We start from the raw sequence: 24,495 nt of genomic DNA on the forward strand, positions 1-24,495 counted from the left end.
CAACCCAATACTTTGTAACATAACCTTTGTTGGCAATAACAGAGGTCAAATGTTTACTATAGGTCTTTACCAGGTTTGCACACACAGTAGCTGGTATTTTGGCCCATTCCTCCATGCAGATCTTCTCGAGAGCAGTGATGTTTTGGGGCTGTCGCCGAGCAACACGGACTTTCAACTCCCGCCACAGATTTTCTATGGGGTTGAGGTCTGGAGACTGGCTAGGCCACTCCAGGACTTTCAAATGCTTCTTACGGAGCCACTCCTTTGTTGCCCGGGCGGTGTGTTTTGGATCATTGTCATGTTGGAAGACCCAGCCTCGTTTCATCTTCAAAGTTCTCACTGATGGAAGGAGGTTTTGGCTCAAAATCTCACGATACATGGCCCCATTCATTCTGTCCTTAACACGGATCAGTCGTCCTGTCCCCTTGGCAGAAAAACAGCCCCATAGCATGATGTTTCCACCCCCATGCTTCACAGTAGGTATGGTGTTCTTGGGATGCAACTCAGTATTCTTCTTCCTCCAAACACGACGAGTTGAGTTTATACCAAAAAGTTCTACTTTGGTTTCATCTGACCACATGACATTCTCCCAATCCTCTGCTGTATCATCCATGTGCTCTCTGGCAAACTTCAGACGGGCCTGGACATGCACTGGCTTCAGCAGCGGAACACGTCTGGCACTGCGGGATTTGATTCCCTGCCGTTGTAGTGTGTTACTGATGGTGACCTTTGTTACTTTGGTCCCAGCTCTCTGCAGGTCATTCACCAGGTCCCCCCGTGTGGTTCTGGGATCTTTGCTCACCGTTCTCATGATCATTTTGACCCCACGGGATGAGATCTTGCGTGGAGCCCCAGATCGAGGGAGATTATCAGTGGTCTTGTATGTCTTCCATTTTCTGATGATTGCTCCCACAGTTGATTTTTTCACACCAAGCTGCTTGCCTATTGTAGATTCACTCTTCCCAGTCTGGTGCAGGTCTACAATACTTTTCCTGGTGTCCTTCGAAAGCTCTTTGGTCTTGGCCATGGCGGAGTTTGGAGTCTGACTGTTTGAGGCTGTGGACAGGTGTCTTTTATACAGATGATGAGTTCAAACAGGTGCCATTCATACAGGTAACGAGTGGGGGACAGAAAAGCTTCTTACAGAAGATGTTACAGGTCTGTGAGAGCCAGAGATTTTCCTTGTTTGAGGTGACCAAATACTTATTTTCCACCCTAATTTACGAATAAATTCTTTACAAATCCTACCATGTGAATTCATGGATTTTTTTTTCACATTCTGTCTCTCACAGTTGAAGTGTACCTCTGGTGCAAACTACTGACCTCTGTCATCATTTTAAGTGGGGGAACTTGCACAATCGGTGGCTGACTAAATACTTTTTTGCCCCACTGTATATATAATTAGAAAAGTCTCTACATGATTATTGTCATTATCCCCAGACAAATTAAAGTTTCTTTACATTATCTCATGATGGACACAGGTGTTAATATCAGGAACATCCATAGTAACCCCTGTGGTGGCTGACACAGAGTTTTTTGATAGTCTGAGGATAGAAATGAGGATGGAAGACGGAGAGTGTCAGTGGAAAAGTGAGCGAGAGGAGAGGAAGAAGGAAACAAGTGCAGAAAGCGAGACAGTCAGACTGGCCATTATAAATCATATCCGCTGTTGGCGCCGGCCACGTATCCTAGCAACCAGACAGACCCTCCGCCTCTCCTCCATCCCCATCTCTTTCTTCTGCTAACAGCCTGGTCACTGTTATTACCCATACTGCACTGGGCTATGGCCCATAAACTCATGGCAGAGTTTGGTTTGTGCTTACAGTTTGCAGACTGATGTAAGGAGGGCTTGTACTGAGCAAAGCTGCACACAGTGCTCTCTCACTCTAACGTACACACAACATGTGACTGAAAATATTACGGTACCTTCAATCACTGTATGCTGTATGGTTTTATTCATTCATTGATTTGCAATATAATCCACAAAAGAGCACAAAACTATGGACAGGTTTAAGAAATAGATGAGAAATGACTCGTAACAAATTACATTAAGAAAAGCATACAATGTCACACACAAGCCTGTGTGGACAATAGCTATGCTGAACGTCAACTCTTTGGCTACATTTATATAAATACAATGTTGCTAACTCTGCCGTCTGTAAAACATGGAGGAGGCTCTGTCGTGGTTTTGGGGGCTACATTTGAACCAGTGGTGAAAATCAAAATTTATGGAATTATGAACACAGGAAAGTACAATCAGATCACTGATCCACCATGCAATGCAATGTGGTCGCATCTGATCAGCAACAGCTTCGTGTTTCTGCATAACAATAACCTCAAACACAAAGCCACTGCAGTAAAAGCATACCTGGAAAAACACACAACAGTCATGGATTTTTTCCCCAGAGCTCATACCTCAACATTTTTGAAGCGGTGTGGGATCATCCTGACATAGAACGGAGCAAAACGCACCCAACATCCAGACAAGAGCTTTGAATGTCCTTCAAGAAGCCTGGAGAACTATTCCTGAAGACGACTTAAAGAAATACGAGTAAGCTTGCTTAAAAGAGTTCAGGCTGTGTTAAAGAATAAAGGCGATCCATAACAAATACTTCAAGCTCATCAGAATTGTGCCTTAGATGTTGTATTTCCATGTATGTTTACATATATTTATATGAACTACTGAAATTTCTAAGCACTATATAAAGAAATGGTGGGTGGCTTGAGAGTTTTGCAAAGGTCTGTAATTAATAAATCAACATTTAAATTATCCTGCAATAAAAAAAAGCTGTAAAAGAGCAGAATAGTGCTCCTTTTGTATGTAACCTGGTAGTGTATCTTACTGGGACATAATTTAGCCTTTGTGCTCTTTTGTGTGAAAATTCAATAGCCTTTCTAACAGGAAACGATGCCACACATGTAAAGATGGACTTTAACCTGACACGTCATTAAGTCAACTGCAACTGAACAAAAATAATAATCAGAATTGTTCCTTTTATGTTGCTTTTAAAGATTTTTTCACACGTGTCTCAGCACTAAATATTTTACAGTAGTTAGCAACGCTTTGGTGTTTCTCCTGTTTTTGTACATTCTATTTTGGGACAATAGCGCACCTCTACAGCACAGGCTTCTTTATGCTTTAAGTACTCTGTTTTGGGGAAGTACACTTAATTGTATGCCCTTTCCAGTATAAACACATAACATACTCAAAACCTGCTTAGCATTACAATGTCGTATTGATTGGGGACTCAGCTTCAGCTTACCTGACTCCTGTGGTTACTTGACATCTAAATGCAGTGTTTTGGGATTTTTTAGCAGTATTTTTGTCAGGTAATTTAAATAATGGGTGGAAACTGGAGGAATTTTTTTGCTAAACCTTAACATACAGAATAAAACTTGACTTAAAGACGCATCTAAATATCAGTGTAAAGATCTCTGGGAAACTGTCTAAATCTGATGCATCCACTCTGATGTCACAATAAAGCCGCACACCTGCAGCGATTTTACACTGAATTGTAAAGGTTTTGCCATATTTTCTGAAATTTCCTCTTGATTGTCCCAGGACTGGTGATACTGAACAGACTCTTTGTTTAAGTCAGTCTGGTGCCAGACCACGGGTTACTGATTTTGATCCTCAGATAAAACAAAAGGCTCGAGCTAGCATGACTAGCACTTGGCTGTGATGCTCGACGAGCAGGCCGGCTCTCTGCTGCAGCTTTATGCAGTCTCCTCACTAAAAGCTTCACCCAGTTACTGGTCTCCAGACAGTTACGGGCTTACCTCTTCTCTTTGGGCTTGGCTACTGCCTCATTGTCTACTGGCTTATGAAATTCTGAGTACTCAGCAGAGTGAACGGACAGTAACACACAGGGAGAATGAGTGTGCGCATCTATGGGAGCAAAGGAAATGAAGCACTCAGGAACCACTCAGTCAACCCATAGTCTGAGAGCAATCACAAGTGGGTGGTATGAGAGGAAAATTGTGTTTGAGGAATGAAGGACAAAGTTGCCAGAGAGTGTGTGTCTAACTGTGCATGTGTGTGTGCTCGGACGTATGTGTGTGTAAAGGAAGTACGCCACCTTGTGGACCAGGATTGACAGGAACCTCCTGCTATTGTCCATCTGTGAGAGAGAAAATCAAAGCACAGGTAGTCAAATGTTGGTTCTTCCTTATATAATGTACTGTATTTAACATGGGCAATTTGCTGGTGGGGGATCAGGGGTGGGTTTCCATTCTTTGGTCTACATATCTTTGCCTCAGGCTGCTTAAACAACAGCTAAACCTAAACTAAAATTACTTTAGCACTGCAATGCTATACTGCAAACAAGGCTAAAATAAGAATTCAGCTTGCACCGAAAATAAAGACAATACTGTCTGGGGACCAAATACACTTCGATCCATGAGAGAAAAGAAATGAAAACAATCCAGAGCAGAGGACAGCAGTCGACCAGCAAACCAAACTGTTTTCTTACTCTGACACGTAGGAAAATACTGTAACGACCAACTTATTTATTCATTTTACTGGTGATGGCATGTTGCACTGTTGCATTTTAAGATGTATGTTAAATGTTGAAGTGGTATGCGTGGACAAATGGCGCTACAGTAAATAAAGATTTGACATGTTAAAATAGCATTTAGCCCTTTTCATTGTGCTTGACTGTGTGTACGAAAGGCCAGTCACACAGGCATAGAGACCACTCCATGACCGTGTGGCAACTGCTGCCTGTGAGGGAAAAATCTCCATTTTTCAACTGGTTGGTGACTGGTTCCTGGAGGTTGCTGGCTGTTGTTAAAACTGCACTCACAGGCCTAGAGACCAGTCAGTGACCCTCCTGGCAGCCATTGTCGGTAGATGAAATCAGACACAAAGAAGGTGTTGCACCAAAAAAACCTTTTGGAATTGCTTTGGTCACTAGCAGATTGATGGAGTTACCTGTAGGTTGCATGTTTGTATGTGAACACTCACAAACTACTCTTGGAGCTGTAGTGAAACTATGAAAACGGGAAACAGAGATCGTTTGCTTTCAAAGTAAAAGTTGTGCCTTTTGAAAAGTGTTGGGTGCTGAGCTGAGGCACAACTTTTACTTGAAAGGTAAACCTTTTCAGTCTCGTTTGCACTTTTCACAGCTTGACTAAAGCTCGGAAAGTAGTTTGCAAGTTTTTGCAGAGAAGTTGGCGTCTTCCATGTAAACTACAGGTAACTGTGGTAACCTTACAGTGACCAAAGCATTTACAAGGAGGTTTTAGGTGCAGCACCCTTTTTGCAAGTGATTTCACACAGTGACACCCACCTACCTCCAGGAACCATTCACCAATGTTTTAGGGAATCTACAGTTTTTCTCTAGTGACCAGTGGCTATGTAACGTCTGATATAGTGGATAACTCTTGAGCTACGTCGACATGACATTCTGCGTGAAAACTGAGATACCTGAACTATTTTCATTTTTAAAAACTGGTTTTGTATCATTCAGTATTAATGGTGCCCTCGCACATGTGCAAGTTACCCATGCCATGTGCACCAATGCTGCTTCCAAACCATCATGTTGATATCTGTTTGATCATTTTTTTAATCTCTTTTTTTTAAGGTATTCTAGTCTTAACCTTCATTTATGACTGTATTCACAAATTGTGCTTTAGAGGTGTTCCTGAGCCTTTGCAGTGATTTCACATGTAGAATAATGGTGCTACCTGAGGGGCTGAAGATAACGGTCATTCAGTATGCATTTTATGGCTTATCTTTTGCTTGCATGGACCACTCCTGAATCCTTGAATGATATAATGTACTGTAAATAATTAAATCCTTTGTCATTTTACATCCAGAAACTTTGCACTTTAAATACATGCCCACACATGCTTTCACAGAGTGTTGTCCCTCAGTTATCTTTACACGTGAAAGAGTCAGCCTGCCTAGGACACTCTTTTTAAAACCAATTATGTTACTGACTTGCTTCTAATCAAGCTAATTAGTTGAGATGGTATCACACATATATTTCAGTCTTTTTGTTGTCCCTTTAGAACTTTTTACTTACATTTTACTCAACATCGGATAACATTTTGCTGAATTCATTAGCAGACTGTTACTCGATGAGGCTTTGCAAAACACACAAATAACCTTTAAATGTGCAGCTAGAACACACTAACTGCGGGATAATTTCTTGAAGGACACTCATGAGCTTTTCAAGGCTAGCACGCCTATAAATCTATAACGCCCTCCCTTTAAGAATTAATGAGAATCACAGTAAGAGTAGAAAAGATAGTGAAGGGACTATTCCTGCAAAAACATAATCATACTTTACAGTCACATCCTTGAAGATAATGAACTTTTCATGTAATCTGCCTTATCTTAAATTATACTAAGAAAAAAGGATTAGAAAAAAGTTCGATAGGGATCCAACGTGACTGATTTTCTCTGTCCATTTTAGCCTGCATGTAAGCTTGAAAGGGGAAAGAATATCCTTGGGTTTGTCACTACAATACCTAAAAAACAGATGTATTTAAATTTTATATACAGACAAAAAAAGGCCTCTGGCTAAAAGGGGGCCTGCTGTTTGATGTAATTTAAATAAACTACTTTTTACAGGATTACTTTTGTCATAGTAGCGATAATGCAGATAATAGTTTAATATTTAAAACAGGCTTTAAACAGTTGTTTCTAGAATTTTTTTACAACCTAATATAATATTATATAATATTATAATATTATGCAAGTGGCATTAGTATAAACTTTTAAGGGAACAATACATATTTTTGGAAATGTATGTAATTAAGGTAAACAGTTCAAACACTCTCGTGCAGGCATCTCATTATTTGCAACTTATGCTAATTAGCATGCTAATTAGCATGCCAAAGCTAGCTCTAACAAAATCCGAGTGTCGCTGGCAATTCTTTAAAAACGTTTCTTCCTTGGATTAAGCGTTTTATAGCCTTCATTAGTTCGGTTGTATTAAACTATATGAGATGCTGTGCGAAAGAAGCACATTAACAATATAAGTTACACAATAGTGATGGGACTTCCGGCTCTTTTTACAGATCCGGCTCTTTCGGTTCGGCTCACTAAAAAGAGCCGGCTCTTTCGGCTCCGAACCGGCTCTTCAGGTTGTTTTGTTGCTTTAATTAATTTATTATTAACAATAATATAAAATTATGCACAAAAGGAATTACTAACGTAAAAAAAGTGGTTTTATTTATATATGTTTATATATAAATATATGCGGTGGCCCCTAGAGACAAAACACGTACAAACTCCAAAACACATTTCTAGCATGAACTGAACTTCCAAAGCAGAGCTACTAGATCACTTAAATTACACAATTGAAAGAATGTGTGTATTGTTTGTGTATTTATACACAGGCACTCATATATATTCAAATAATTTAAAAAAAAGTTCATTTACCTGTTATTACCACACACCAAATCTGGTCGTTGGTACTTGCTGGCTTGTGTAGCCACAAGATAACAAAGGCTCAACACTGCGCCCAGCATCCTGGAGCACTTCTGTTGTCTTTTGTACGTGTTTTGAGTTTTTATGTGCTTCTGAGTTTTTATATGCTTCTGAGTTTTTACGTGCTTCGGAGTTTGTACGTGTTTTTACGTGTTTTGGAGTTTTTACGTGTTTTGGAGTTTTTACGTGTTTTGGAGTTTGTACATGCTTCAGAGTTCGTACGTGATTTGAAGTTTGTATGTGCTTTGTCTCTAGGGGCCACCGTAAATATACTTTTATTTATTCACTCCACATAAAATGTAATAAATAAATCACATAATACAAAAATCAACTATTCACATTTCAAGTTTTAACTATTTAAATTTTCAGCTTTTTTCTTTTACAAATTTAAAGTGAAAACAACACAAAACACTGCAAACCACAACACAATTAAATATAAATTATAATATGAAAACAAAAAGAACATGCATATTCTCTGTCATATGGGCCTGCATGAATAAACTTTCTGAATCCTTTATCATCTGCAACCGAAAATAGTTGTGGATGATTACTATACCTTTCTAATGTTGTTGTCCCTGCCTCTCTTTCTCTCTCTCTGGCTCTGTTCCTGTGTTACTGAGTGTAACTACCGCCCCTCCCCCCCTCTGCCCAGCGTAAAGCACAAGGCTCGCTTGCAGAGTGCAGCGGAAAAAAAGTGCGAGAGAGAGGCTGAGAGAAAGAAAAAAAACAAAAAACAAAACACGTGACGGCTCGCGATAAGGAGCCGGCTCGCGTCGTTCACGTCAAAGAACCGGCTCTAAGAGCCATTTCGTTCGCGAACGACCCATCACTATTACACAAAGCCAAGAAGGTGACGTAGCCAACCTGAGTACAGAGGTTAAAATCATGATGTTACCTTCAATACAGTTGGAAAAAACAAATACGAAGCGCTGAAAATGCCAACTCCAAAGAATTAAATAACCCCAAGAATTAAATGAGCGGAGGGATAGCTGAACTCTAACTTATTATGAAATGTACAGCATTCTAATTAAGCAGCATGTCGTTATTATGTTAGGCAGCTATTTTTATTTTCCGTCCGAATGTACTTGAACGCAGCACCACAGACCGTAGTTTTTCAACAGGTTCGTAAGCTCGGGAGGAGACCCTCACTGCAGGCTACACAATGCGAAGGATGGCGGAGGAGCTACAACCTGCCAAGGAGCAGAGGTGAGTTGTTTTCGTTTCTTTCTTTCTTCCTTTCTTCTTCACGTTGGACATGCTAGTTGTTTTTGTCGTTTTGTTTCTTCTCAGCGTGAATGCTGTTCATTTGTGTGACAACAAACACAACTTTGTTCTCTTCGTGTGAACCCGCATTAGTGTATTCACAGGTAGATTAAAAAAAATAGATCCACCCACACTAAACCTATAGGAAAACGGTGTCGTGTAAATATACAGGCCACCCGCTTGCTGGCAAACGTCCAAAGTGAAAAGTTTTCGAGCCCGAATCTTCCTGTTAATTCTGGCTGCTGTGTGAGTGACTTCCTATACAAAACTTTATTGTAGAAAAAATACTTTAAATCTTAGGGTGACCAAACGTTTTGCACTTGTTGAGTTGTAAAACCCTATATGACTTATTTTTTTATTTTTTTATTTCACCATTCATTAACTGCACAGAGAAGGCATCGTTAAATATGTCAAAGTTTTCTTTAAGCAAACAGTATTATTAAAGTTCTTCATGACTCGGCCAAGTGTCCTCTGTTTTTGAAATCAAAATATGGTCACCCTATCTTATCGGCGTCTGCCTTTGTCCTCCAAATGTTAAAATCGTGCTGATTTACAGTGCATTTGACCATAAGTGACCCAAAATACACAGAACAAAGACATGTTTGGGCTTCTTTCTGGACATTGATTGCATGTTGTTGTCAAGTACTGCATACCAGCAGCACTGATTACAAAAATATCATATAGCCAAAGGTCAGTTTATTGTTGGGTTTGCACGTGCTTTATGTGTCTTTCATGCATGTTTTTGTGTATCCTTTCTGTCTGAGTCACAGTTCCTGGATATCAAGTTGGCTTCCCTCCTGGTGTCCCACCTCTCCTTCTCAACTAAAAGATGCCGAGGAAAAAATCCTCAAGAGTGAGTGTGTCTGATGTAGCTGTTTCCGATCTGTAGTTTATGTGTTTCATAAAGTCAGAGTTAAAACAGTTTCTCTATCCCTGCCCTATAATCTTTTCTGTCTGCCGCAGCTGTGAAGCGGCCTTTCTCCAGGCAGCATGTTCGGATATCGAGTGGCAACTACCTGTGGACCTTAGCTTTCTCCACGCAGCAGCAGCAGTCAGCAGCCCCGTGTGTCCCACAGCCCCCAACCCCGCCCACCACTCCTTTGGTTCTGCTGCACGGCTTCGGAGGTGGTGTCGCCCTCTGGGCTCTTAACCTGGATTCTCTCTCCAGCAGTGGACCGGTCTACGCTCTAGACCTGCTGGGCTTTGGCAGGAGCAGCCGTCCCCAGTTCAGCACCGACCCCAGGGAGGCCGAGGATCAGTTTGTGGCATCCCTGGAGGAGTGGAGGGAGAAGGTGGGGCTTCAGGAGATGGTGCTGCTGGGACACAACCTCGGAGGATACCTGTCTGCAGCCTACACGCTGAAATACCCACACAGGTGCTTTGTGTCTGTGTGAGAGTGTGTGTGAGAGGACACAGTTCCAGGTGGTTTTCTAGTTTAGCCATCTCTTTTTTTTTTTCTTTTTTTTTTTTTTGCACCACTTGCCAAATAAACTACAAGCCCATATATAAAAAAAGAAGTAAATGTGTGGAGTTTTAATTGAATTTCTACATTTTAGTTTGTACATTTGATCAGGTAACTGCATGTGTGTGTATGCAGGGTAAAGCATCTGCTGCTGGTGGAGCCGTGGGGATTCCCAGCACGCCCAGAGAACCCCAACCACAACTCCATCCCAATGTGGATCAGAGCAATTGGCGCCGTCATGAGCCCCTTCAACCCTCTGGCCGGTCTCAGACTGGCTGGACCTCTAGGTTAGCACACACAAACACACATTGAACACACACTGAACAAACACATATTTGTTTCTCTTACGCATCTGTGTATTTTGAATGTTTTCAACTTCTAAGTGACAAATTATTATCAGCAGCGATGGGGGTTGGCTTAAAATGTCCCAGTTATCTAAACCATGCCATACCACTGTTCTTGCATCATTTCAAAATTAATCCCCCAGGAAAGAAAATAATTCCTATAAAAACAATACGCTTTTAAAAAAATACAGTAAGTATTTTAAATACTTCCATCCACCATGCACTTCCATCTTTATGCTTACATAAGCTCAGGTCTATTGGTAGAAGGCTATGGAGGTATTGCCAGATGTTCATTTTGCTAGCAGTGTTTTCCAATTCTCGCAGGGAATTCTGAGACGGTTCCAGGCCAGATGAGATGTATAGTCTTAACTTTCGAGTTCTGGGTCTATCCCAGTGTCTTCTGGCTGGGAACGACCCGAAAAAAAGGAATTTGCACAGGAGGCATCGTAATTTAAATACACATATACCTTCTTTTACAAGAAGCCCCACCCACCTGCTGTTATATATTGGTAAATATTCTGTCTGTGTGGGGCAGCCAATCAGAAGATAGCTGGGCTAAAGAGAGAGGATGGATGAACTCTGATCAAAATGACATAAATATAGATTACTTTGAACTGTGAATAATGCAGTAATTACTCTGGAAAAGTCAAAGAGCAAAAAATATGAGGATAAAATTGGCAGTAACGCCACCTTAAATGCCTTTAATTAATTCTATGGCAACACCCCCCCACCCCCACCCCCCCACCCCAGCTTCTTCTGAGTCGGGGGAGCACCAAACATCAAACGTCTGCTTGAGGTGCCATTGTTCTATTCAAAGGTCTGAACTGTAACTAAATCTCCTTCTTTTCTTGTGCGTCTCTTAGGCCCGATGCTCGTCCAGACCATCAGGTCAGACTTCAAGCAGAAATACTCCTCTGTGTTCAGTGACTACACTGTGTGTGACTACATCTATCATCTGAATGCCCAGACTCCGAGGTGACGAACATTTTAAACCATCCGTGCACAAATATGTCCATTCTCAGAAGATCTTAGGAGCTTGTGCATTTTTCTTTTCTATTTTTTCATTTCAGTGGCGAGACAGCCTTTAAGAACATGACCGTTCCCTACGGCTGGGCTAAGAGGCCCATGCTAGACAGGATCGGCCAGATCCAGGTTGAAATTCCTATTTCTTTCATTTATGGATCCCGGTCCAGTATTGACAGCCACTCTGGATATGCATTCAAGAAAACCAGGCCAGATGTGGAAATCCGAGTAGGTTCTCTATTTTACATTTTGCACCTTTAACAGTACAAGGTTCAAAATACATTTTAAGCAAGATTTTAAGCATTTTTTTGTGCCTAAATCTGCCTGAATGTATGTCAAGTTACTTTTATTTGCCTTGTGGAACGGTGGCACCTTTATCTCAAAACTATTTCGCATCCACTGTGTGTGCGCTTGTCAGGTGATCAGAGGAGCGGGCCATTATGTTTTCGCAGACCAGCCTGAGGACTTCAACCAGACGGTGCTTCAGATTCTCGCCAGGACGGAGGAGAAAGGGGAAGGAACAGAGCAGTGAGAAAACACACAGGAGAGCCAGAGAAGTGTTATACTGTAAGACTCTTCATCAGTGCTGGATTGAGGATTCCTCATTATCTGTCTAATACTCCATGAGGCCCGGCGTCTGAAGTCAGACGGTGCCACAGGTTTATTTATCCTGCCTCAAGCACATACAACAATTTTGTAAATAATTGTGAAATGCAGCCAGTGTTGCATTTGTTGCTAAATGTTTTTGAGATTGTGGGAAGAGGAGCTGGGTCTAACATTTTTCCTAGAACTTGTTGGGAAACTCTTATCAAAAAAATGAAGAAATGTCATCTCAAGGGAATTAGTTGTTTTCTGTATGGATCTAGACAAAGTAAACAGACTGTTCCTTTTCTGACCCCTCACCCGCTCTGTGAGAGATATGAGGGAGAAGTAAGTGGGGCAAAGGGCTGGATGGGATTTTTAGGAAACCTTTTCACTTCTAAGAAGAGCTGCTGTGACTGTGTGGGAAGTGACCAGCAGGTGGCAGCACAGTAACAGCGTGCGTGCATCAGCGCCTCTCTGTTTTGCACACTCGTGCCAGCGAATCCCACACAAAGTAACCTCACATGCATATTGAGTTGAGTGACCTACTCAGGAGACCTGGACAGTGATGCTCTAAGAGCAGTACGTCGCTCGGCTTGCTGCTAAGTCACAACTGCAGTGACAGAATAGGGTCAGAGATGAGTGCTGGACTAAAAATAGGACTTCTGTTCAAAGACCCATCAGCATGAAGGAAACATGTTACTGTGAGACATTAAATTTGTGAATGTGTGAGTGTGCAAAAATACTATTATCTGTCCTTTTGTTTGCTCTTTTTCCGGTCGTATTGTACACTCCATTTAAATCCATTTTTAACCCTGTTTATTGTATAACTCAGTAAATTGGAGAAATTCAAGCTTCATCTTCTTTTGTAATTTTCTGCATCAAAATACACACTACACAATTCAAAACACACACATCAGCCGCAACATTAAAACCACTGACAGGCGCAGTGAACAGCACTGATTATTTCAGTTTGCCTGGAAACCTTAGGTCCTGGCATATATTTGGATGTTACATGCACAACCTGCCAAAACACTGCTACAGACCCAGCTATGGCAAAGAGATATTCTCCCCAGCAGGAAAATACACCCTGCTGCACCTTAAGAAGTATTCAGGAAATGCACTGAGAAACAGCACAAAGTAAAATAAAATTGCACTGAGCTAAATTGAGGGATTTTATTTATCAACTTGCTTTATATTGAAACATACAGATCCTACAGTGTAAGGAAGGGAAGAAGATTTCCATTTTAAGATGGGAGAGTGAAAGAAGAGAAGAAAAAAAGCACAGCGATCAGAAAAAAATACAAATTATGAGAGAGAAAAGTCATCATTTTGATAGGCAGACGATGGGATACCATATAAATGCACCGAGAGTGGAGTTCAAGTGCTTAGTGCATCATGGGAAGTCCCCAGGAAGCCTGAGTCTACAGGGAGTGCAGAATTATTAGGCAAATGAGTATTTTGTCCACATCATCCTCTTCATGCATGTTGTCTTACTCCAAGCTGTATAGGCTCGAAAGCCTACTACCAATTAAGCATATTAGGTGATGTGCATCTCTGTAATGAGAAGGGGTGTGGTCTAATGACATCAACACCCTATATCAGGTGTGCATAATTATTAGGCAACGTCCTTTCCTTTGGCAAAATGGGTCAAAAGAAGAACTTGACAGGCTCAGAAAAGTCAAAAATAGTGAGATATCTTGCAGAGGGATGCAGCAGTCTCAAAATTGCAAAGCTTCTGAAGCGTGATCAGAATCAGAATCAGAATGGGGTTTATTGCCAAATGTTGAGCAGGTTTACAACATTAGGAAATTGCTACGGTGCTTCAGTGCAAACATGCTGTCATAAATAGCACTTAAATAGACATGGAAAGAAATAAAAGTAGGGATAAGAATTAAAAGTGCTACGTGGAAAGATATGTGCATGAGATATACATGAGATATATACATGAGAATAAGAATTAAGAGTGCTACGTTGAAAGATATATACATGAGTGCAGGTGGTGATCAGTGCCAAACATAGAATGATGCAGTGACACAGCGTAGGGTCATGTGTTAATGGCGGGTACAGTCATATGGTTATTGTTCATGTGTCCAACAGCAGAGGGGAAGAAACTGTTCTTATGGCGAGAGGTTCTGGTGCGAATGGACCGGAGCCTCCTGCCTGAGGGGAGCAGGTCAAACAGACTGTGTCCAGGGTGATCATCGAACAATCAAGCGTTTCATTCAAAATAGTCAACAGGGTCGCAAGAAGCGTGTGGAAAAACCAAGGCGCAAAATAACTGCCCATGAACTGAGAAAAGTCAAGCGTGCAGCTGCCAAGATGCCACTTGCCACCAGTTTGGCCATATTTCAGAGCTGCAACATCACTGGAGTGCCCAAAAGCAAAAGGTGTGCAATACTCAGAGACATGGCCAAGGTAAGAAAGGCTGAAAGACGACCACCACCGAACAAGACACACAAGCTGAAACGTCAAGACTGGGCCAAGAAATATCTCAAGACTGATTTTTCTAAGGTTTTATGGACTGATGAAATGAGAGTGAGTCTTGATGGGCCAGATGGATGGGCCCGTGGCTGGATTGGTAAAGGGCAGAGAGCTCCAGTCTGACTCAGACGCCAGCAAGGTGGAGGTGGAGTACTGGTTTGGGCTGGTATCATTAAAGATGAGCTTGTGGGGCCTTTTCGGGTTGAGGATGGAGTCAAGCTCAACTCCCAGTCCTACTGCCAGTTTCTGGAAGACACCTTCTTCAAGCAGTGGTACAGGAAGAAGTCTGCATCCTTCAAGAAAAACATGATTTTCATGCAGGACAATGCTCCATCACACGCGTCCAAGTACTCCACAGCGTGGCTGGCAAGAAAGGGTATAAAAGAAGAAAAACTAATGACATGGCCACCTTGTTCACCTGATCTGAACCCCATTGAGAACCTGTGGTCCATCATCAAATGTGAGATTTACAAGGAGGGAAAACAGTACACCTCTCTGAACAGTGTCTGGGAGGCTGTGGTTGCTGCTGCACGCAATGTTGATGGTGAACAGATCCAAACACTGACAGAATCCATGGATGGCAGGCTTTTGAGTGTCCTTGCAAAGAAAGGTGGCTATATTGGTCGCTGATTTGTTTTTGTTTTGTTTTTGAATGTCAGAAATGTATATTTGTGAATGTGGAGATGTTATATTGGTTTCACTGGTAAAAATAAATAAATGAAATGGGTATATATTTGTTTTTTGTTAAGTTGCCTAATAATCATGCACAGTAATAGTCACCTGCACACACAGATATCCCCCTAAAATAGCTCAAACTAAAAACAAACTAAAAACTACTTCCAAAAACATTCAGCTTTGATATTAATGAGTTTTTTGGGTTCATTGAGAACATGGTTGTTGTTCAATAATAAAATTATTCCTCAGAAATACAACTTGCCTAATAATTCTGCACTCCCTGTATACAAGCATGATTAATCATTCAGTTTTATTTATATAGCTATAAGTCACAACAGCAGTCACCTCAGGCTGCTTTATATTGTAAGGTAAAGACCCTACAATAATACAGAGAAAGCCCTATGAGTAAGCACTTGGCAACAGTGGAAAGGAAAAACTCCCTTTTAACAGGAAGAAACCAGCAGCAGAACCAGGCTCAAGGAGGAGCAGCCACCTGCCACCACCAGTTATTTTCAATTAATATGGTTCTGTGAGAGCTTTAAGATATAATGATGTCTGGTTATTCAAGACTTTTTATAGAAGGAGAAAGTCCTTGTTAGGACTCATCACTCTTCAGGGAGCTTTTTGGACGACCTGATAACAAGGAAGTACACATCGAATTTAGAAGTAAGAAATGCATTGACTAGTTTTCCGCATCACTAATTTGGGTGATATTTTATCAGATGGAAAAGGCGGCTTCATAAAGGCTTGTTTAACACTGAAATTAAAGGACAAAGAATCAAGATGTCCCCCAAACTCCACAGATCTTATTAAGCATAAGCAACGTTGTGCAAAGATGATTCACGGAGGCGCCATCTACCACCCCACAGAGGTCTGGTGTCCGTGCCCTGATGAGTCAGGGTTGTTTTGGTGACCCCGTATCTTTGATTAGAAGCTAAATATAAAGTATAGCCTGAGTTTTGTTTACAAGAAAACTTTAATGCTGTAGCGGCATGCTGAAGGTGAAAGTTGGCACTTTCACCTTCAGCATGGGAAAGGGAAGAAGATTTCCCTGCTCAGTAACTTCACTAGACTGAGCAGGAGATTATTTGAATGTTATTTCTGAGCTTTGAGCACCGTGGCCTTTACCGATGTAACCCCTCTGTTAGCTCTGCCCGTCTCCATCATTACTAAGACATCAACCCGGCCCACCCGAACTGTCTCCTGGCAACAGGGTAGCCACAGAGACGGAGTCGTTTAGATTGTGGACCTGCAGGAAGCGATGCTGTGGTTGGACGGGGTGATTATGGGTTGTTTGTTTTTCTTGAAGACGTCGGATGGCTCATCATCAAAGAAGCGAGGACCGTTCAGCAGGGGCTCCACGTGCACTGCTTTTTTTTTGAGGACACACACACACACACACACACACACACACACACACACACACACACACACACACACACACACACACACACCATGAGCACAGACCACTGTCCTCACTTGCTTAATAGACCTGGAGGCTTACTCATCGTGTCTCTGTCTCTCTCTGTCACCCACTCAGTCACATGGACATGAAATCATTTCATTACAAAAAAGGGAAACAAGTGAGAGAAGTGACAGGAGCTTTCATACTGGGTTTGGATATAATTGAAAGCCTGAGGGCCTGAAATAACAGGTGTGCGCCTACAGAAGTGCACACTGTGCCACTGCTGCCGCCAGCCATCGGCTCTCGGTGTCGCTTTAATCAGCAGAAACACACACAGGCTGGAGCTGCCAAAGCATCAGGAAAATTGGTGTTTCATTTATTTACAAGACTGCAGTAATGTTGCATATTATTCTGACTATTTCCGGGTCGCACAGCTGTAAGTTTGCTCAATGCTCGAACACTTTTCTGCATACATTTCTTTTTTTTTTATGTGCAGTTAATCCATCAGACAGTTTTCCAGGAGTCCAAAACATCTGCTTAGCTAAATGCATCAATCACCACTTTGACAGACAATTAAGTTAATTTTTCATGTGGCAATCAAACAATGTAATTAGATGCATGCATCATTCACAGGCAGCTCCACTCCCCTCCGAACAATCCGAACAATAATAGTTAGCTCATCGGTGACTGATGATATTTACAGTCCGGGCGTTTATTTTTAGCCACAGAAGTAGCAGCCAGACAGACATTTGCACAACAGAAAAGATTGTGCGGAGTGAAATCAGTGTAGAATAAAAAAAGGTAATATCTTCCTTCCTTTCTTTCTATCTGGCTGTCTAGGGAGTTGAAATATCAAAGATCTGAAGAGTGCTCTGATTTTTTCCCCAGAACTCCATAATGTTCTCAGCCTTTATGCAGCGAGAGCACTTCACAGCACATCGCGGCTCTCACGTTACATGGAAAGCGCCAGAGCTTAATGATCTCAGCACTTAAATTCTGACTGAGCGCTTCAGGGAAGACTAACAGAGCCAGAGCCCCGAGTTTGCCATCTGGATGGTTGTTCTCTGCACGCGTGTGGCACAAAAGCTGGTGATGTGATGACTTCTCTTCATCTCGCAGAAGGACTGAATAGAATCCAAAGAGGCATTAAAACTTTTTATATTAAGGATCATCAGCAGTGACATCACTGGGACTGCTGCTGAAGTAGCAGTGCTACTGATTCATAAAATCCTGTAGAGGTGGTAATTTATCTCTCTTCACCGAAACTATTGATCCTGCAGAACTAAATTTGGACTCAGAGCTACTTCCTGTCACCAAGCAGATTTCCACACCCGTCCCAGCTGCTGGTTTACTTTGATTTTAAAGCACAGCTAAGCTTTCTTTACCCACCCTGATAAATAACAGCAAATCACATACTTCAGAGGGATATACACTGGTCACCGTTTGCTTTCTTGGGTACATCTTGCTACAGTTAACAGGTTGGACTCTCTTTTTAGCTCAAGAACAGATTCAACAAGGTGCTGGAAACATTTCTTAAATATTTAGGTCCATGTTGAAATGGTAGCATCAAGTCAAAGGTAATGTGTCTAAGGATTGAGATCTGGTGACTGTGGAGGCCTTTAAGTACAGTGAAGTCACTGTCATGTTCAGTAAACCAGTGTGAGATGATCTGAGCTTTCAGACATGGTGTGTTATCCTGCTGGAAACAGCCATTAGAACATGGTCAGCCACAATACTTGGGTAGGCTGTGGTTTATAAACGATGCTTAGCTGATACTAAAGGGCCCACAGTGTGCCAATAAAATATCCCCCACACCATTACACCACCATTAACAGCCTGAACCTTTGATGTGGGGTGGGATGGCTTCATGATTTCAAGTGATTTACTTCAAATGCTGACCCTACTTTTTAAATGTGGCCGCAGAACTCGAGACTCGTCAGACCAGTCAGTGCTTTTCCAATCTTCTGTTGTCCAATTTTGGTGAACCAGTGCGAAATGTGGCCTCAGATTTCTGTTCTTAGCTGACAGGAGAGGAAGGCTGCACACCTTGAAGTTATTTGAGTTACTGCTGCTTTCCAATCAGCTTGAAGCAGTCTGTCCATTCTCCTCACCTCTGACATCCACAAGGTATTTTCACTGCTGCTCACTGGATATTTTCTGCAGTAGATCAGCAGTTATTGAAATACTCAGACCGACCCATCAGCCATCAACAACAAGACTATGTTCAAAGTCTTCTTTCTTTCCCTTTCTGATGTTCAGTTTGATGTTTAGCAATGACAATGTCAGTTTTATTTATATACATTTCATCAAACTCAATGTGTTTAACACAGAAGATAAAAACCTATGCAGGTGTACAGTGTCCTTAGGCAGTGAAAAGGGCAAAATAAAACTTTGAAAAGTAGTAAAATAGAAGTTAACATAAACACTCATAATATTGAGTGTAAGCCTGTGAAATCAAAACTGGTTTTTGGAGTCATCTTGACCATGTCTACATGTCTAAATTGCTGGCATGCTGACATTGGCTTTAGATATTAGATAATAGGTATGGCTAACACAGTGGGAAGTAAACGTATATACACTTTAAAATGCCCTTGACTTGCATAAGGGGACTGATCATGCCCAATTCCAGTTCCATATTTTTATACTTTGACTCTAGTGGAGTATTTTTTCCTGATACCTGGTTCAAACAAGCTTTCTTCTGATTGGCAGTAGGTGGGTGGGGCCTCTGGGCTCAGGTTTAATCCATGTTTATTATGAACATCGACCATTGCAACCGCAAAGCCATTTAACCTTTACATACTGTTTGGGTCAAATGTGTCCATTTATGACATTGGATTGCTGTAACAATAACAAATCTTTTTGCTGTTCCAGCTCTTCCAGGTCAAATTTCATCCATGTCAGTGTGTGATTCATTTGTCCTGGATTTTATTCACAATTACAGGTCAAAACGAGAAAAACTGTGATTTTAGTAAAACTTGAAACTGTGAAACTGCATGTGTCATGTCTGTGATATGCTCTATTGGACAGTAGTGACACAGTTCAGGGGAACTTTTGACACTGTCGTGTGAACTGCCTGTGTTCCCGCCCCATGTGCCCAGGTTCCCATGGAGACAGGCACTTGATGGTCTTTGAAGGATCATGGAGAAATCTCAAAACACAGGAAGAGTAAAACAGCACACTAGCGATCATGTATGGTGAACATGAGGAAAAGCAGTTCTGTGGAGGTCAGAAGATGCCACGGTCGAGAGGCAGATGAACTGTTTAAACCTTGACTTGTAAAAAGCTATTTGAGAGGCCACTAAGACTAAAAAACACTATATGAATGCAAATATATTTAAAAACGTAATCTATTTACGCTGAGCCAACTGAGATTAAAACACATATTTAAAGAGGAGTCGGGAAAGTCATGAGATTATAATGAGGGTGGAAAACACATGTGAAAATCCCACACATGCTAGGTTTCCTACCACTGCTCAGAAAGCAGACTATTTAAACATTGTAAATCAACCTATAGTTCAAACTTTGGCATAGATTTTGACCGGAGCTACACTGTGAAGGCATGAATAGTATAGTATGTAAGGGTTTATAGTGCACTTGTCAACTGATGCAAGAAAAGTTTCAATCTCTTTAATGCAATTTTACTTTAAATTAATGCTTTGATGAAGAAACAGTTTTGAACTCTTCTATATTTTTTTAGTTTTAGCGATCATTTCACCATCTTTCAGTCACACTGCTCTCGTTTGTCTCTTCACTGTCCACAGACACTCTGTCTTCAATAAAGATCTAAAAGCAAGTCAACAACTACAACAAATGGCAGGGTTATCATTTATCATTTAGGGCATGCCTTGGAGTTGGTAATTTTTCAATTACCAGTTGCATGCAGCGTCCTCCGGTGTTTCTCAATCAGATCAGCCTTTAAATGGCACATCCACTTGCAAAGCAGCAATGGTCAAAATGCAGAACTTGAGGCCTCAAATGAGTCCACAACAAACAGGTAACCCTGAGTGGCTACAGCCGTCACAGTCTATGAATTTGCTTCCAAACATCATACCTAAAAATAAAGTTTTATATTTTTAAAAATAGCTTGATTCTTAGCACGAGCTGCACTCCTCTCTGGTGCACATGAGACTTTATATATCTGTTTTATGCACAGCTTAGTTCTCACCATGACTAATAAATTGGCCTGGGTTTGTAAAATGAGTGGAGTTCTACTTTAAAACTGAACAATGAGTGTTTATCATTCCCCTGCAGGTTCTTTATACCATGTGTGAAAACAGACCACAGGCTACTATTGTTAATTATGTTCAGACACAAAGGGCTTTCTTGCCAGAATTTCTGCCTTCGGGTTGAGAATTCTCTGTGGGTTTGGGTAACATCCAACAGGCCTTTGTCATAGTTAAGATCAATTAAAACAGCTTTCATAACCAACAGGATGTGGCTCTAGTGGAGGTCTGCCATCCCCACTGATGTCCTTGCAAACAGTAACATCTGCATCGTCAACCCAACTCTAAGCATCTTTGGACTGCTCTTCCAACACTTAGAGCCTTATCTCTGCTTCCAATGTAGCTTCCCCCACATAAATTTCCTGGATCCTGTTAGCGCCTCTGTTTCTTGCTCATAAAATTTGAGTTTCACAGGTTTATTTGTTGTTAAATTGCGAGAATGCCTGTGGCACCTTCTGTGTAATATCTGTGATAGGTTTTCTTTCTCAGTAGCGATTTCCTCCTGTTTCCCCTTTTCCATGCTGTCACGGCTAATGAAATTTGCCTTTAATTGATTCAGATTGAATTTTCCCCTCTCGCTCTCCCTCCTGCCTGTCCTGCCTGGCAGTCCTTGAATTTGCATGGTTGACATGAGCAAACAAAACTGCTAAACTATGAATACACTTATCAAATGAACACACACAAACACGATTGCGTGGTTAGTTTTGTGACGACATTAACTGTATAAGACTGTAAAATTATGTCATGTAAGACATTCTCTAGCCCAAACCTTTGGCTTAACTCTAACCTAAATCCCACTGCTCAGTGCTGTAGAAAACTGAAACTGGTCCCCACAAAGATAGCTGAGCAAGTATACACACACACATATACACAAACACAAACACATCACTCTCAATGTCAGATAAAAAAAGATGGCAAAACAGCGTGTGTGTACTCAGAGATTAACTGCTATGTGTGTGTGTGTGTGTGTGTGTGTGTGTGTGTGTGTGTGTGTGTGTGTGTGTGTGTGTGTGTGTGTGTGTGTGCTGCTGGTTGGAAATAGTCACAAAGAAATTAAGTTTCAAAATAACAGAGGAGTGCAGTGTCTCAGCAGGCTGCACTTAGCCTAAGAGGTGTCCGTCTGGCTCACAGAAATTGTGTGCTGCGTTGTGCGTCTGTGCATGTGTGTGTACTGAGGGACTTTGTTTCTTGCAGCAGTTTTATCAGCCGCTCCGCTGACAGCTCGGTGGCAGGAGTTCAGCCTCACCATTCAGCTCCTCTGACAGTCAGATTAAATGTTGCGCTGACAGATACAGCTTTCAGTCTGCAGCTTAAGCCGCACAGAGACCGTACATCGTAAAAACACACGGCCACACCCATACCGAACGACTCGTTTAGTAATCAATTGACTGCTGTGTTTTGTTGTTGCTTTGAATCAAGACTTTACACACTTAGCTCCATAATTGTTTTGTTCAAAATCACATTCAACAAAGGGCAGACTTTCAGCTTAAATTCAATGTGTTTAACAAAACATTTACATTATGATGGACATACTGTTTAGCCATTTTCATACACAGTCCTCCAGAGACACAAAATAATTTGATAAGCTAACATACGTAAGGATTTTTAAAATAATATTTAGATGAAAACCCTTTGCTGGCAATGACTCCCTGAAGTGTAGATCTAACAGACGTCACCAAATGTCTGGGTTTTACTCTTTGAGATGCTCTTCCAGGCCTTTATTCGACCCCTCTTTATTTGCTGCTTGTTTGGGGGTCTCTCTGCTTTCGGGTTTGTATTTAATAACTGAAAAGGATGTGCTGTTGGATTGAGATTGACTTGGCCATTGAAGAACATCCCAATTCTTTGATTTGAGAATCTCTTTAGTTGTTTTTGCAGTGCAGGCTTCTTGCTCTCGAGTATAACCAGTGGTTTGTACCTTGCTGTGAATGACCTCACTCCTAACATACTCCTATGTCCTAGAAAGTGTTCTTGAATTGGTTTGATGTTGTGAAGTTGCTTTTCTTCTCCATGGAAATGATTCTGTCACCATGCCCTTTCGTTAAGTCATTCTGGCCTTTTGATGTTGCTTTGTGGCCATTCTTTTTGAGATTGTGCCAGATTGCTGATTTGGCCTCTACTAAGGTTTTTACTCTTTTTCTGATGGGTTTATTTTGGTTTTTCAGTCTCATTTGCACTCAAATGTCTTTCAGCTTCATAAGTGAAATGAAGGTAAAAAACTATAAAATAAAAAATCAACTTCAGGTATTATGTCTGGTCCCGCTGTCATGAAATAAAAAAGGAACAAGCCTCAGCTGGCTGTGAAACTGCTCTTTGGTGAATTGTCCAATTACTTTGAGCCTCTGAAAATGGAGACTGTGTACAGTAACTGTAAATTCCTAAATTGTTAATGCAAAAATATTTGTAAAACCTCCTTAATTAAACCCGAAAGTGTGCATTTCAGACACTTCTTGAGTGATCACATGTGCAGAAAGCTAACAAGAGAGTGTAGAAACAAACATACGAAGGTGTGAATGAGCTGTTGGCTGTGTCAGCTTGTGTGATGTATTACACCACTCAAACTACAGTTCATGTTAGAAGTGCAATGATGTATTTTTAATACTAATGAAACAATAAGCTGGAAGCGCCTCGATGTATTGCACCCCAGATGTGGAGGCAGTTATAACACCCCAGCAGTTATAGACCCACATCTGATGGTTATAAATTCAATAATTACTCCCTTTTAGCTCTGTATTGTTGAGAAATATCTGTCTCTTTAGTAGCTGCATGCTCCACTAAGTTAACACTGTTCACAAGCTGGTGGCTAACTGAGTTTGACTGCTGTTTAGTGCTGGGCAGGTAAAGTACAGTTGGCGCTTAGAGTGCTTGCTGCAGCCAAGAAATGACACTGTGAGCTGTGAAAGAAATGTGCTACAAAAAAAAAGGGGGGGGGGGGGGGGGGGGGTGTATTCTGGCAATGCTGTTCATCATTAGGAGCAGACCCTTTCAGTCTTTTTTCCATTCTAAATGTTTAGCATTTCAGCTTCAAGGATGGGGAATACTCTCATTACAAAGAGTCACAGGTTATCACCAGATAATCTATCTGCTGCTGTTAGTGTAGATAGTTCCTCTCAGCAAGTCAGCCTGGCTGATCCCCGATATACTCTTGAAAAACTCATTCAAGTTTGGCCTCTACATCATGATTATCATATTCTAGATGTTTAGTGATTTCAGTATATTAAAACAAACTAGTGAAGGAACTAATAGAGTTTGAATATACAGAAAGATATTGAGAGAAATCAGATGGCAGTGACGTCTCTCACTGCTGAGAACGATGTGGGTGGATGATAGGAATGAATCCGGCACGTGCCTCGGTGCACACGTGACATCCTCACTCTGGCACACTCTCCTCGTCGATCCATTCACTCTTTTAAAAAAAAAACCCGTATGACATTTTTGTCACCTGCTCATTTGCGTGTACGTTGTCCTACATGGCTGCTGTGGCAGCTTGTTCGTGTGTCACTGTTGCTGTGCTTGGCATCACTGCGTGAGTGTATGAGTGTCTGTGTGTCTGAGCCTGTGGGTCGCACGGGTTCATCGACCCGAAAGCTCAT

The 24,495-nt window shown here is 41.4% G+C and overlaps 1 protein-coding gene across 1 annotated transcript; it reads left to right on the forward strand.

Annotated features, from left to right (window-relative positions):
* The first annotated feature begins 8,550 nt into the window (after nt 1-8,550).
* Nucleotides 8,551-12,968, forward strand: abhd5b (abhydrolase domain containing 5, lysophosphatidic acid acyltransferase b). Its single transcript, XM_085396542.1, has 7 exons — nt 8,551-8,647; nt 9,475-9,557; nt 9,668-10,079; nt 10,302-10,453; nt 11,374-11,485; nt 11,581-11,761; nt 11,952-12,968. The coding sequence occupies exons 1-7, from the start codon at nt 8,604-8,606 to the stop codon at nt 12,063-12,065; spliced, it is 1,098 nt and encodes a 365-aa protein (XP_085252668.1). The 5' UTR covers nt 8,551-8,603; the 3' UTR covers nt 12,066-12,968.
* The last annotated feature ends 11,527 nt before the right edge of the window (nt 12,969-24,495 follow it).

Source organism: Rhamphochromis longiceps, linkage group LG22, assembly GCF_057381845.1.
Source record: "Rhamphochromis longiceps isolate RC_006_pf linkage group LG22, R_longiceps_female_GT1.1, whole genome shotgun sequence".
In the NCBI taxonomy this organism is placed as follows: Eukaryota; Metazoa; Chordata; class Actinopteri; order Cichliformes; family Cichlidae; genus Rhamphochromis; species Rhamphochromis longiceps.

Excerpts from the sequence above, each read along its gene's own strand:
- abhd5b (XM_085396542.1), top strand. The coding sequence starts at position 8,604 with ATGCGAAGGATGGCGGAGGAGCTACAACCTGCCAAGGAGCAGAG. Across the intron at positions 8,648-9,474 it reads CAACCTGCCAAGGAGCAGAG|TTCCTGGATATCAAGTTGGC; the intron begins GTGAGTTGTTTT and ends TCTGAGTCACAG. Across the intron at positions 10,080-10,301 it reads ACGCTGAAATACCCACACAG|GGTAAAGCATCTGCTGCTGG; the intron begins GTGCTTTGTGTC and ends GTGTGTATGCAG.